The 15,054-nt window shown below is 40.8% G+C and overlaps 1 protein-coding gene across 4 annotated transcripts in view; it reads right to left on the bottom strand.

Annotated features, from left to right (window-relative positions):
* The window catches only part of cnksr3 (cnksr family member 3), a 191,389-nt gene that overhangs the window by 22,226 nt on the left and 154,109 nt on the right, over positions 1-15,054 (bottom strand). For all 4 annotated transcript variants that reach the window (XM_087991445.1, XM_087991444.1, XM_043696124.2 and 1 more), the window contains exon 8: positions 3,053-3,121. In XM_087991445.1, coding sequence (XP_087847571.1) covers positions 3,053-3,121 — 69 coding nt within the window. The remainder of the gene's footprint in view (positions 1-3,052; positions 3,122-15,054) is intronic.

Raw genomic sequence — 15,054 nt, 5'->3', positions numbered from 1 at the left:
CGGGATAAGAAAGGAGGAAGTGTTGGGTATTTTAAGAAGCATTAAAGGTGAATAAATCCGCATGTCTGGATGGGATCTATTCCACAGTACTGAGGGAAGCGAGAGAGGAAATAGCTGAGGCCTTAACAGATATCTTTGCAGCATCCTTGAATATGGGTGAAGTCCTGGAGGACTGATGAGTTGTTAATATTGACCCGGTGAACCTGATGTCAGTGGTAGTGAAGCTGCTTGAGAAGATACTGAGGGACAGGATCAATTTACATTTGGAAGAAAATGGGTTGATCAGTGATAGGCAACATGATTTTTAGCAGGGAAGGTCACATCTTACCAACTTAATAGATTTCTTTGAGGAAGTGACAAAGTTGATTGATGAGGGAAGGGCTGTAGATGTCATATATGTGGACTTTAGTAAGGCATTTGATAAGGTTCCCCATGGTAGGCTGATGGAGAAAATAAAGTTGCATGGGATCCAGAATGTACTAGCTAGATGAATAGAGAACTGGCTGGGCAACAGGAAACAGAGAGTAATAATGGAAGGGAGTTTCTCAAAATGGAGAACTGTAACCAGTGGTGTTCCACAGGGATCTGTGTTGAGACCACTGTTATGATAAATGATTTGGAGGAAGGTATCGGTGGTCTGATTAGCAAGTTTACAGATGACACTAAAAGTGGTGGAGTTGCTGATAGTGAAGGGGACCATTAGAAAATGCAGCAGAATATAGATAGATTGGAGAGTTCGGCTGAGAAATGGCAGATAGAGTTCAATCCAGGCAAATGTGAGGTGATGCATTTTGGAAGATCCAATTCTCGAGTGAACTATACGGTAAATGAAAAGGCCCTGGTGAAAAGGGGTGTACAGAGAGATCTGGTGTTCAGCTCCATTGTATCCTGAAGGTGGCAAGGCAGGTCTATAAAGTGGTCAAGGCGGCATACGGCATGTATTCCTTCATAAGACCGAGTATTGAGTACAAGAGTTGGCAGGTCACGTTACAGTTGTATAAGACTTTGGTTCGGCCACGTTTGGAATACCGCGTACAGTTGCCAAATACCAGAAGGATGTGGAGGCTTTGGAGAGGGTGTACAGGAGGTTCACCAGGATATTGCCTGTTATGGAGGGCGTTAGCTATTAAGAGAGATTAAGTAAATTAGGATTATTTTCATTAGAAAGTTAGAAAGACAGAGGTTGAGATGGGACCTGATCGAGGCCTACAAAATCATGAGGGGTATAGACAGGGTGAATAGCAAGAAGCTTTTTCCCAGACTGGGGGACCCAATTACTAGGAGTCACAAGTTCAAGGTTTAAGGGAAATATGCTTGGAAAGTTCTTTACGCAGAGGATGGTGGGTGCCTGGAATGCTTGCTAGCAGGGTGGTAGAGGTGGGCATGATAGCATTCTTGAAGACTTATTTGGACAGATAGATGAATGGGCAGGGAGCAGAGGGATACAGATCCTTGGAAAATAGGTGACAGGTTTAGATAGAGGATATGGATGGGTGCAGGCTCAGAGGGCCGCAGGGCCTGTCCCTGCGCTGTAATTCTTTGTTCTTATATGTCCCTGCATGCACATTAGGGACCGTTAGAGGTGAAATGGTGCCCAATATGCTGATATATTGGAGTTAAATTTTGCAGCCTATAAGTTCATGTCACAACACCATATTCATACACAACTGTCCCCAAGCTAAATGTTTCTCATACCACACAAGTCACTGAATAGCTTGAATCTCAAATTGGAGATGCACAAGTCCAAGGGACAATATAAACGTCTGGAGTGGAGCAGAATTGCAGTTGTGAAAACATTTTAAAACTTTGCTGAGCATTTTAGTTAAAATCAAGTTGCATACCAGTTTCCTATTTCTCTGTTGTGCAAGTCAACTTTAGAAAGTAATACAGCTTAACACTGCTATGGGGCACTCAGCACCCAAACTATTTAATTTTTATAAAATCAATAGCTCTGAACAGCAAAGAGAGATCATTAGCCAGTCACTTTCACTTCTTCTTCTCTCAGAGAGTGATCCCCACATTGTCCATGGTAAAGGCAGACTAGCTGCAAATCTGCACTGTTGCCCTACCATTAATTATTCCAGTTCAGATCAGAGCAGGAATTCTACCTTGGATCACATCATAAATGGCCCATTATTTAGGCAGTGGCTTCCAACTATTTCAGGTGACACAGTACTCTTCAATGAGATAAACAATCCCAAAGTTCACACACTTTTTACAGCTGAATTGATTGCTCCCAGATGTCACATTCACTTGCATTTACGAAGGTTAGGGTCTTACTTGAGAGATTTACAATAAACTAAAGGAGGATCAAATGCATTAATGTTTCAAGCTTTTTTTACACTGATTTTCATTACTTTTGTACAAAATTTCATGACAAACCAGCATACCACAGCATACTGGTTGAAAACCACTGATTTGAAGGTACTGTATTCCACATTACATTGGCAATTAAATGTGTTTTGTAAAATAATCCATTAAGCAGATATTTAAGTAAGCTAGCAATACCTAAAATGGCACAATGCAAGTTTGTGTCTGTAATGCAACGTTTAGTTTGTTCAAACTGTAAAAAAAATTCAATGAAGCAACTTCCTATATTTCGGTTAAAACAAGAGCTTGAGTAGCCAAATATTGTCTTGCTGCACCAGTAAGAAGCCAGGCAGGTTATCAACAGCATAACTTCTACTAAGATTAAATTTTGACTTTCTCCACGAGAAAACAATACATTTCACATAAAGCTAATCTTTACTATTCCACAAACTTGTAAAACAACAAAAGTTTGTAGGATAGCACAGGGCTCATGAATAGGATACTGGAGGTCATTTTGCTCTTTTTGCAAAGATGATATTACTTGTGCTTTTAGCCTTATTCACTGTTTTAATTCTATTTCGATTGTAAAACTAACACTGAAAACATTAAAACAATGAATTATTCAGACAGCAAAGTATCTTTCAGGTCCAGTGATAACGAAGTGTAAAATTAAGCGAGGAACCAGTGGTTATCAGTTTCAATGGGTCTCAATAAATATTTAATTTATCTATTGAGTACTTACCACAGTTTGCTGATTAACCTGAATCACCTCATCACCAGCGTGAATCTTACGCGATCGATCAGCAGGCGACTGCAAAACAGAATCACAATAGTTACAGTGTATGAGATGGCTATTATAACTATGCCAGCTCTCTGAATGAGTGACCTTAATTCTTCCCCTTCAGAAAACAGTCTAGTTCCCTTCTGAATTTTCCAATTAAACCTAACTCCACATTCAGGCTGTGCATTTCAGACCCTATTTGAAAAGATTTTCTTCACGTCCTTCTGCTTCTTTAACCAATTACTTTTTTATATGCACCATATTATTTTCAACCTTTGCACAAATAAGAAAAGTTTCTATCCAGCCAATCTGTCGAGACCCCTCTTGATTTTTAATACCTCAGTCAAGTCTCTTTGCAACCTTCTTTCCTCCAAGAAAAAAAAAGTCTCAACTTTTTCAATCTATCTTCATAACTGAAAATCCTCATTCTCATGATCCTCTTCGATTACATCATATTCTTTCTAAAATGCAGCGCCCTGGAACTAGATATTATACTTCTCCTCAGGTCAAATAAGTGTCCTGCAAGAATTCAGCATAATCTCCCTGTTCTTGTACTCTACACTCAAATAATAAAGCCTCGGATACTACATGCTTCCAGCAGTTCCATCAATCTGTCCTGCCAACTTTAATGATTAATGCACACATAGACCCAGGTTCATCTGCTAAATCATCCCTTCAGAATTGCACCCTCTACATATTTTATTGTCTATGCTCTTCCTCCCAAAATGAACCACGTCAAATTACTCCATATTGAATCACATCTCTCACTCAAACACCCCAAGTCACCAATTTGCATCATTTAGAAATTCTACATTATCCTCCTCACTATTCACAATGCTTTCATGTTGCATATCATCCACAAACTTCTGGTCTGTAAAGATCAATTTAGAAACTGTGCTTTACCTGACCTTATTATCCCAAGTGCTTTAATGTGGCTCACAAGTCTGTTGTGTGGCACAAGACCAAATTACCTTTTGGAATTCCACATACACATTAACTACACTGCCCTCATCCACCTACCACCTCTTCAAAACATTCAAATTAGTTAGTTGAACAATTAGCTGGCATTTATCCATGCAATGAATGATTTTGTCCCAAATTGTTGTTTCTATAAGCTTCCCCATAACAGAGATTCAACTGATTGATTTGTAGTTTCTGGATGTACTTTCACACGGTTATAGGGAAAGGAAAGGAAACAAACATCCATGAACAAATGAGTGTTTGGTATGGTCACAAAAATTACACACATTTTCAACATGCTAGAATTCTCAATTCTCCCTTCTATCCTTAGTTTAACTAGTTTTCAATTCAGTTCTTCACAATTATTAACATGTGGATATGCCAGCTCTGCAGACAAACAGATGCTAACCAGATGATGAAAACCAGAACAAAATGCGGATGCTGGAAACCAGAAACAAAAACAGAAGTTGCTGGAAAAGCTCAGCAGGTCTGGCAGCATCTGTGCAGAGAAATCGCAATTAATGTTTCAGGTCCGGTGTACCCTTCCTCAGAACTGATGGTAGCTAGGAATATATTGGTTTACATGCAGGAGATAGGGTGGGGTGAGGGGTGAGGAGTAAATACTAGGTGTGTATAGAGCCCAAAGAGAGAGAACAGTTAGATAGACGAAAGGAGTGGATAACGATCAGATTAGGAAGGTGAATAGCTGTTAATGGAGACTGTTGGTAGATAACAATAGGTAGTGTGTAATGGCAAACTAACCAGGTGATAGAAAATTCTGAGTTTATCCGATTAATGCCAAACATGTCAAGCCACTGGGTACCGAACAGGCATTTTTGTTTGATTGATAGAAGACAAATTTTTCTCTCCAATAATAATTTCTAAGTCATGTCATTCTGGACTCATATAACCAAACAGCCTTTACAAATGTTCAATTCCAAAACTGAATAGCGTTGTTAAAATTTCAAACTTTAAGCAAATGTGACAACACAAACAGATACTTAACTCCAATTCCCATAGACAGCATTAGCAACATTTTAATGTCAAGTCAGCTGGTTGCACAAAAGCTGTCCAACTGTAATATAGAGGGAAGAATTGGCAGACCCAGACAGAGACAGAGACAGGCCTAGCTACATCTTATTTCTTCCAAGTGCTATTTTTGCAAAGATGTAAGATTACTATGATGTCACTGAGACCTGGCATCAGGATCAATCCATCCCTCCTACGCCACCTCCCTTCAAAAGGCCTGAACCATCTGCATTTTTTTTAAAAAAAGGAGTGGGTTCTAGCATTCAGACAAATGGCAAAGAGTAATTTTGAACCATATGGACAGAGTGCTCCCTGGTTCATTCCCAGCTTTTTCTATTTAAATGATCTCAGCTGGATGGTGGTAGTGGTCCTACAATTGGATGAAGTGCTCCGGTGCTGAAAATACAAGGTTTGTGCTCATTGCCACCATTTTAAGAACCTTATTTTGTAAAAATGGATATTATCTTCTGGAATCAAAACAAATGCGAATAGTCAAAAATCAAGTAGGTACGTATTTCTTTCTTTGTAAGACAAATAGATTAAGCATCAAGTTCATTCTCTTTCAACCAAAAATTCCAGAAGTTTGAAGAATACTAAAAATTAAAAATATTTAAAATGAAACACATTTAACAAACTATTAAAATTAAAAGCAGTACAGTATATTTGTCTAATTAGAAAACCTGAAGATGGCAAACTATCTTAAATCAATTGTTTAACATACAGCACAGAATATATTATCCTGTTAACAAACTAGTCATCATTGCAACGTGAAGCTTTAAAAGAAGTGAGTTTTTGCTTCAATGATACCAGGTTACAGTCTTTTCTCCCAGCCAACAACCCAACAGAGAGATCAGTTACATCAAAACCTGCATATGGTTTCAAATTCTGCCATTAAGAGCAAAAAAACATTCCTGGCTCAGCAAGAACATCTGGGCAGGAATCATCAGCACAAAAAGGTACAAGTAGTCGAGTCAACAGAAAGTCAGAACTACCACTGCAACACAAAAGTTCTTCCATCCATAGGAATAAGCTTAATCAGCAATTGAAAAGAATTTTGCAGTTATATTTTGACAAAGGCTTGCAAATGAAATAAAACAATAGGATTTGTCAAATAGTTGTTTTAGTTGTGAATACAAAGATGCCTGTGAAAGACAGATGTTTATTCCCTGCAACAGTACAAAGAAATGAAAATGTAAAATTACTGTAATAAAGGGTTGGAGGGATATGGGTCAGGATCGGGGATCGGAAGGGTCTGTTTCCATACTGTACAACTCTATGACTCTATTGAAGAATGTTGGGCTAATGTTTATAAAACTCTGCACTACCCTGACATTAGGGATGTGTGAAACTTAAAAAGTTTTGCTTTTACCACATCACATCATCTCCCCACCCCCAAGTGAATCACACACACTGTTCCCCAAACTGTTTGGCATTTTCAAGGCATATGTCAGGAGTCTGATGGAATGCTCCTCACTTGCCTGACTGAATGCAGCTCTAACAACAGTCAAGAAGCTTGACACCATCCAGGACAATAGCGGTCCACTTGATTAGCACAACATCCTCAAACATTCAAGGCAGCAGCTCACTGCCACGTTCTAGAGCAATGTGGGACATGCAATAAATGCTAGCCTAACAAAGTCCATGTTCTGAATGAATCATTAAAAAAAGTGTTTGCACACGCAAGCAATAACTTGTAAAATTAGACATAGCTTTAAACGCTAAACTAAATTACAGTCAAGTTACCTAGTTAACAGAAAATGCTGATCAATAATAGTTAACTGCCAGTTATAAAATATAGGTGCTAATTACTTTGAACAGGAAGCTGAGCTAGCAGCTGGAACTTCAATGACGCTCAAACATTCATTGAAGTAAACAGCATCTGTTGTTACAGACAATGCTCATGGAGACAGTCTGATGTGAACAATGCAGTCAGGCATCTGGTGTGCAGGACAAAAAAAGATTCTGCTCTTTTTCATAAATCTTCAGGAGCTTTAGGTAGTAAATATTCAAACATTTTTGTCCAATGCATTGTGCAAAGTAGTGTGTACTAAAAAAAAAACCAAATTAAATACTAGTCCTGAACATTATAGTCAAAGCTATGGCAGATTAGGCTATGTACCTGGATTGCAGTATGTAGGGGTTTGTGGACTGTAAGAATGTGTAGAGGAAACAATTGCAGTAGATATCTTCCATCCTGGATCTCTCTAGCCCAGGGCCATTGAGCTACAAGGAGAGTTGGAGATGACAGGCTAGATCTTCTGAAGAGTGGCAATGACATGCAGGTTGCTACTCTGCTGCTTTCTTTCCCCCACACTACAAAGGATACATATTTTCTGACAGGAGATTCTATTCCGGGTTCGTTCACAAACACTGAGTTGTGCCTTCGTTCTGACAAGTGTCTCTGGAGCAGGACAAATTGGGGAAAGGCAAACCATAACCATTTTCACAGTAGTGAGTTTTGTATTCTGAAACTGAAAGGGTCAGCAATAAGCGATAGGCTGCTTAGAGTTGGTTCAGTTAGGGTTAAATGGTATTAGGGATATAAGATCAGGGTGTAAGACTGGGGTAGTCTAGGGGTGTCTCGGGTAGGTGCCAGATCAGTTGAATACATACTCTAGTTAGGCCAGGTATTTAATACCCAAGTCTTTCCTGAGTAATTTCCGGAGTAGTTCCCAAACCTAAATGGAATACATTATAGGTTCCAGAGGTAGAAGAATTGCCCAATGGAATCTTCAATTTCCAGGCAGTTCCTTCACAGTCTGTTGCTTGGGGATTCTGCTGGGTCACATGTGCAACACCCACCAATACTTCAGAAATGATCATCTGACCATCAGAATATCCAGGCCAATCAGATACTTAAAAACAATGAGGCAGCATCTGGAATATTGCTCCAGATTTTGGTCACAAAGGTCCAGCGTCAAATCAAGTGGAATGACCGACAGTGCAACAAAAGGGGCAGCTCAGGCAAGAGAGAATGACAAATCACAGAAACCTCAGTGCATGAAGCAGGAACTACTCACCATAAACTAAACAAATCTATTAATAGGTAAACCAACAAGTGGGAAGAATTTAATGTGACACAGTCTATACCTCTAAAGAGCAACAGTTCTACTTGCCAAAAAAAGACAGGCATGGATAACTAAAGACACAAGAAACAACATAAAACAAATCAAAAGCAGTAGAAATCTTGGCAAATAATCAATGAAAAAAGCAACAAAACAGACAGTAAAAGCTATAAAAGGGAATATGAAAAGGCTTTGTAAGGGATATCATAATCTACACAAAGACTCTTTCATATTTACGAGATAGAAAAAAAAGGGTTGTTAGAAACAATGCAGGCCCTTGAAATTAGATATGGTGATGTTGTCAATGATAAAAAGGAAGTGACAGACATGATGAGTAATTACTTTGCTTCAGTAATTACACTAGTTTAGCATGCTTGACATCTTAAAGAAACCATTATTAAACCAATGATATGGACATAACAACATCTAAGTAGGAAGATAACAGGTCCGAACAGCCTTAAGGAATGACAATTAAACAGGACCAGATGGCTCACTTTGCAGGATTTTAGAAACTGTTGTTTAAGTACATTGCAGTTTCAGCATCTGCAATTTTTCAGAGAATTAACTTGATTCAAGATGTATTCCCTAAGATTGGAAAATTTTGCACAAGATCGCATTTAAAGGAAGGCGATAGAGGAAATTAAGAGTTGGCATTTGTCATTAGAAAATGCAAGGGTCAATAATTAAGGATGGGCAACTGAACACTTTTTTTGAAGCTTAGATTATATTTAATTTTATTTTACTCTTGTCACACGTTCAGAGATATAGTGAAAAGCCTTTTTTGGATGCTATCCATATAAATCATACCACAAGTACATCAAGATAATAAAACAGAATGCAGAATATAGTGACACAGCTACAGAGAAGATGTAGAGAATTATCAACTTTAATACACGCGAGGTTCGTTCAAAAGTCTGATAGCAGTGGGGAAGAAGCAATTCTTGAACATGAGACTCCGTATGAATTTAAAATTTATAGATCTTGCCTGACAAGTCTGATTAATAATTAGAAAATTAACTGAAATTCATGAAGAGTAGTTTGAAATGAACTATTTTGGAAGAAAGAATGAGATAAGCAATTAAAAAGGGGGTAGGAACTGAGGGTATAAAGTCCATAAATCATCGAATGTCATGAGCCATTTTGAGAAAGGGGAGGAAAAGGCTTCCCAGATCCTGCTCTTTACAAATCGAAACAAAGTACAAAAGTAAACAAGTTACAACGAACCTTCATAAAACAGGGGTTCAGCTTCAATTGGGAGCAGTGTGTCCAATTCCAGTTATGGAACATCAGGAGGGTATGAAACAAAATTTTGCAACCAAGAATAAAGGCCTTTAGTTACAATGACAGACTGGAGTTCAGAGAGAAGATATACTATTAGATTATTTATAGTTATGAGGGATTCAGGAGAGTGCGATTGAGAGCGCGCGTGCACGAAAATGTTGTCTTTGCCAAGAATAGTGAGAGCCAGAGAATATAGATTTAAGATGATTGCCAAAGGAACCATGTGGTGAAATAAGGAAATAGTTATTATGCTAACAGTTAGGATCTGGAATGCACTAATAACACAGTGGAGCCAGATTCTACTGTGATTTTCAAAAGGGAATTTGATGAGCATCTGAAGTTGAGAATAAAGATTGCTCAACCAAACGCATAAAAGTGGATAATTCCCCAGGACTAGATCAGATGTAACTTAGAACTCTGTGGGAAGTTAGGGAAATGATTGCTAGACATTTTGCATAGATATTTCTATAATCGATAGTCACAGGTGAGGTGCCGGAAGACTGGAGGTTGGCTAACAGTGGTGCTACTGTTTAAGAAAGGTGTTAAGGAAAAGCCAGGGAACTATCGACCAGTGAGCCGGGCGTCGGTGGTGGGTACGTTGTAGGAGGGAATCCTGAGGGAGAGGATGCACATGCATTTGCAAAAGCAAGGACTGATTACGGATAGTCAACATGGCTTTGTGTGTGGGAAGTCATGTCACACAATCTTGATTGAGTTTTTTGAAGAAGTAATAAGGATTGTTACGAGGATTGACGAGGGCAGAACGGCAGATGTGATCTATATGGACTTTAGTAAGGCATTCAACAAGGTTCCCCATGGGAAACTGATTAGCAAGGTTAGATCTCATACAGGGACAACTAGCCATTTGGATATTGAACTGGCTCAAAGATAGAAGACAGAGGGTGGTGGTGGAGGGTTGTTTTTCAGACTGGAGGCCTCTGACCAGTAGAATGCCACAAGGACCAATGCTCGGTCCACTACTTTTCAACATATATATCAATGATTTAGATGCAAGCATAAGAGGTATATAGTTAGTAAGTTTGCAGATGACACCAAAATTGGAGGTGTAGTGGACAGTGAAGGAGGTTACCTCAGATTACAACAGGATCTTGATCAGATAGGCCAATGGACTAAAAAGTGGTAAATGGAGTTTAATTTAGATAAATGAGAGATGCTGCATTTTGGGAAAGCAAATCTTAGCAGGATTTATACACTTCATGGTAAGGTCCTAGGGAGTATTGCTGAACAAAGAGACCATGGAGTGCAGGTTCATAGCTCCTTAAAAGTGGAGTCACAGGTAGATAAGATAGTGAAGGCGGTGTTTGGTATGTTTTCTTTTATTGATCAGGGTATTGAGTACAGAAATTAGGAGGTTATGTTGTGGTTGTACAAGACATTGGTTAGGCTACTTTTGGAATACTGCATGTAATTCTGCTCTCCTTCCTATTGGAAGGGTGGTGCAACTTGAAAGGGTTCAGAAACGATTTACAAGGATGTTGCCAGGGTGGACGATTTGAGCTATAGGGAGAGGTTGAATAGGCTGGGACTGAATGGTACTAGATTAGGTTAGGATATCTGGTCGGCATGGACGAGTTGGATCAAAGGGTCTCTTTCCGTGCTGCATATCTCTATCACTCAATGACTTCAAGATATCTGCATTTGTCTTTACGAATCTTTTTCTCTTAGCGTATTTATACAAGTTTTAATGTTTGCTGCAATTTTACTTGCACATTTTTTCTCTCCTCTTGATTAGACATTTTATACATACCACTACCCCTTACTTGCTGTGTCCCTCACGTATAGAGTAAGTTTAGATTTTCAGGAAAGATCAGTAAAAGTACCTCAATTCCATCAATCCCGATGCTTCATGCTAAAACATGAGTCTTGGTTGGTTAACTTCACAAAAGAAACTCAAGAGATCATTGTTTTCAAAATATCATTTGAATATCATTGCTTCAATGATATCCATCAGTTTATCCATCAGAGTCTGTTCCAACAGCACAGTGACAGAATGACCAACATTCATGTTTAGCATTGAGCTTGGAATAGAATCCAACTTCTGTGAAATTGGATTTAGTTCTTCCAATGTGGATTTTATGTCAGCATCTCTAAAGATTTTCCTAACTTGTACGTCAGTACATTTGTTCTTAAGATTCAGTGCTGGGTTAATGCTAAAGTGATTCAATATTGAAATATTGGTACAGGGAGCCATTCAAGAGAGAGGAGAAGAGAGAAATATAGTTGTAATTGAAAGTAGTATAGCCAGGGGAATTGACACTATTCTCTGCTGCTAGGATCCCAAAGTGAAATTCTGTAAGTTTTGAGACTTGAAGGATAAGAATCACTTGCAACAGGACATAGACAGGCATGTATTTTGACAAGTGTGTAGGGAGAGGCAAGACATTTAAATGGCACTATTCTAAACAGTACATAGGGAGAGACAGACCTGAGGGGCTCATGTGTGCATAAAGATGGTAGGACACAGTTACAATGGTGGGCAAGGAACATGGGATGTATAAGCAGAGGCAGAGAGAGTACAAAAACAAGGAACTGCCCAGGAGGCCAGCAACAGCAAAAATGATAAAATTATTTAGAAAGGAAATTGGTGGACACTCGAGCAGAAATTAACTTACAGAACTACAGGGATGGGGATAGTGAGGACTGCAGATGCCGGAGAGCCAAAGTCAATAAAGTGTGGCGCTGGAAAAACCGCAATTTCCCCCCCGACGTGGTCGACGATGCCCTCCACCGCATCTCTTCCACTTCCCGCTCCTCCGCCCTTGAGCCCCGCCCCTCCAACCGCCACCAGGACAGAACCCCACTGGTCCTCACCTACCACCCCACCAATCTCCATGTACAGCGCATCATCCGCCGTCATTTCCGCTACCTCCAAACGGACCCCACCACCAAGGATATATATCCCTCCCCTCCCCTATCAGCATTCCGTAAAGACCACTCCCTCCGTGACTCCCTCGTCAGATCCACACCCCCCACCAACCCAACCTCCACTCCCGGCACCTTCCCCTGCAACCGCAGGAGGTGCAAGACTTGCGCCCACACCTCCCCCCTCACCTCCCTCCAAGGCCCCAAAGGAAACTTCCATATCCGCCACAGATTCACCTGCACCTCCACACACATCATCTATTGCATCCTCTGCACCCGTTGTGGCCTCCTCTATATTGGGGAGACAGGCTGGCTACTTGTGGAGCGTTTCAGAGAACACCTCTGGGACACCCGGACCAACCAACCCAACCACCCTGTGGCTCAACATTTCAATTCCCCCTCCCATTCCACCAAGGATATGCAGGTCTTTGGACTCCTCCATCGTCAGACCACAACAAAACGACGGTTGGAGGAAGAACGCCTCATCTTCCGCCTAGGAACCCTCCAACCACAAGGGATGAACTCGGACTTCACCAGTTTCCTCATTTCCCCTCCCCCCACCCTGTCTCAGTCAAATCCATCAAATTCAGCACCGCCTTCCTAACCTGCAATCTTCTTCCCGACCTCTCCACCCCCACCCCAGTCTGACCTATCACCCTCACCTTGACCTCTTTCCACCTATCACATTTCCGACGCCCCTCCCCCAAGTCCCTCCTCCCTACTTTTTATCTTAGCCTGCTGGACCAACTTTCCTCATTCCTGAAGAAGGGCTTATGCCCGAAACGTCGATTCTCCTGTTCCCTGGATGCTGCCTGACCTGCTGCGTTTTTCCAGCAACACATTTCCAGCTGGAAAAAGCACAGCAGGTCAGGCAGCATCCGAGGAGGAGGAGAGCCGACATTTCGGACAGGACCCTTCATTAGGGCTGATTGTACGGAAACAATAAGTCAAATGACCTGTCACACACCCCATTCCCCCAAGGAGGCATAGCTACTACAGTTCAAGAGATCCAGATGAATGGATTATTATTGAAAACTGGTTCAGCTACAAATGACAAAATCTGGCTAGACCATACAAAGATCTATTGGGTCCAGCTCTCTTCTCTCAAAACAGTTCACTCTTTCAGCATTATTCTGGAATGAAAAAAAGCTAATTTCCAGTTTTGTTTCTGTATTGCAACCTTCTCTTCATGTTACCTGCAACCTTACCCCCAACAAGCACAAGATGCTAATGGAATCTTCATCAAGGTCAGTAAGCTTCACACTGTCATGAAGGACAGATCCCTGTCCAGAGGAAGACACAGCACGAGCTAGTATACAGTTTGGGGAATTTGGAGGCAGCTTGGAAATTTGGTGCAGAGGGGAAGAGGTACTTTTTGGGTTATTTTTGACTTGTAGTTTGTCAGATTTTCATTTAAACTGGATAAATTTAAGCCCATGATCATGAATGGGGCCCTGCACTAAGGAGTAACATTCCAGGTAAATTAAGTTCATTGGTTGGCGATAGCTGCTATAACAGATTGCTTTCAGATTGAAGGCAAATAGAGGAAATATTTATAAGCTACAGATTAAAAGTATGAAAGTTCTAAATTTGATTTTCAAATATAAATAAAAGAGAGAAGCCAACTCGGGCAATGTGTTATACCCAATGTTATGGGAGCTGGTGGACCCCATTGTGGTGCATAGTGAGCACATTTGTAGCAAATGGTCACTTGAGGATCTCTGGAGTTGAAGCTTTGAACACAGAGCAGGGAGGGGCAGAATTACCTGGACCAGGAGGCTGTCACACCCACTAGATCAACTACCTCAAATTTGGTCAGCTGTTAGTTATAGGAGGATATTACCACAAACAAGGCAGGTAGAGGGATCCAAGAGGTAGTGAAGAAATCTCAGCCCTGGAACGAGCCAACAGGTTTGAGATTCTTGCTCCCTATCTGGATGTGTGTGGAGGCTGGAGGGAGGATGAGTAAACTGACCAGAGCACCATGGTACAGAGAGCCATTCAAAAGGAGGGGAAAGAAACAAAAACGTTATTATAATCGGGGGGGGGGGGGCGGGGGGGTAGTATAGTAAGGGAACAGACACTGTTCTGTGGCCAGGACAGAGAGTCCCAAAGGCTTTGTTACCTGCCTGGTGCCCCAGTTCAGGGTACCTCATCTGGGTTGCAGAGGAACTTGGAGTACAAGGGTAAAAAAATCTAGTTGTTATGGTCCACACAGACACCAACAATAACATTAGAAAGAATAAAGAAGTCCTGCTGAGGGAATATGAGCAGCTCGGGGCTAAATTATAAAGCAGAACCAAAAAAGGTAATACGCTCCAGATTACTCTCTGAACCATGAGAGAAATATCTATGTACCCTCCAGTAATTGACCACTGACCTAATTTGAGGGTCAACAAGATTAAAGAGGTAAACATATGGCCCAAAGATTGCAGTGGAAGAAACAAGTTTGAATTCATGTGACAGTACTTGGGAAGAGAGAGCTGTTCCAATTGGATGGGCTCCACTTGAGTCATGCTGGGACCAGAGTCTTGGTGAATCAAATAACTAGAGCTGCAGATAGGGCTTATAGGGGTTAACCTGCATGGAAAAGTATGGAAAAACTTAAGAGGATTGTGGGGGGAACTCAGGAGGGGTTATGAAAGTTGCCACATCAAATAACAGAGTGTGGAAAGGGTCAGGAATCTAACATCATCAGGCACAACAGATGAGGGGTGGTGGTCAATGCAGGACAGAGGGTGTTGT

This window comes from Chiloscyllium plagiosum, unplaced genomic scaffold, assembly GCF_037043375.1.
Source record: "Chiloscyllium plagiosum isolate Xiang-an unplaced genomic scaffold, Cpla_swu_hap1 HiC_scaffold_10, whole genome shotgun sequence".
Lineage (NCBI taxonomy): Eukaryota > Metazoa > Chordata > Chondrichthyes > Orectolobiformes > Hemiscylliidae > Chiloscyllium > Chiloscyllium plagiosum.
The sequence above is the reverse complement of the archived record's forward strand: the minus strand, read 5'-3'. Positions and strand labels throughout refer to the sequence as shown.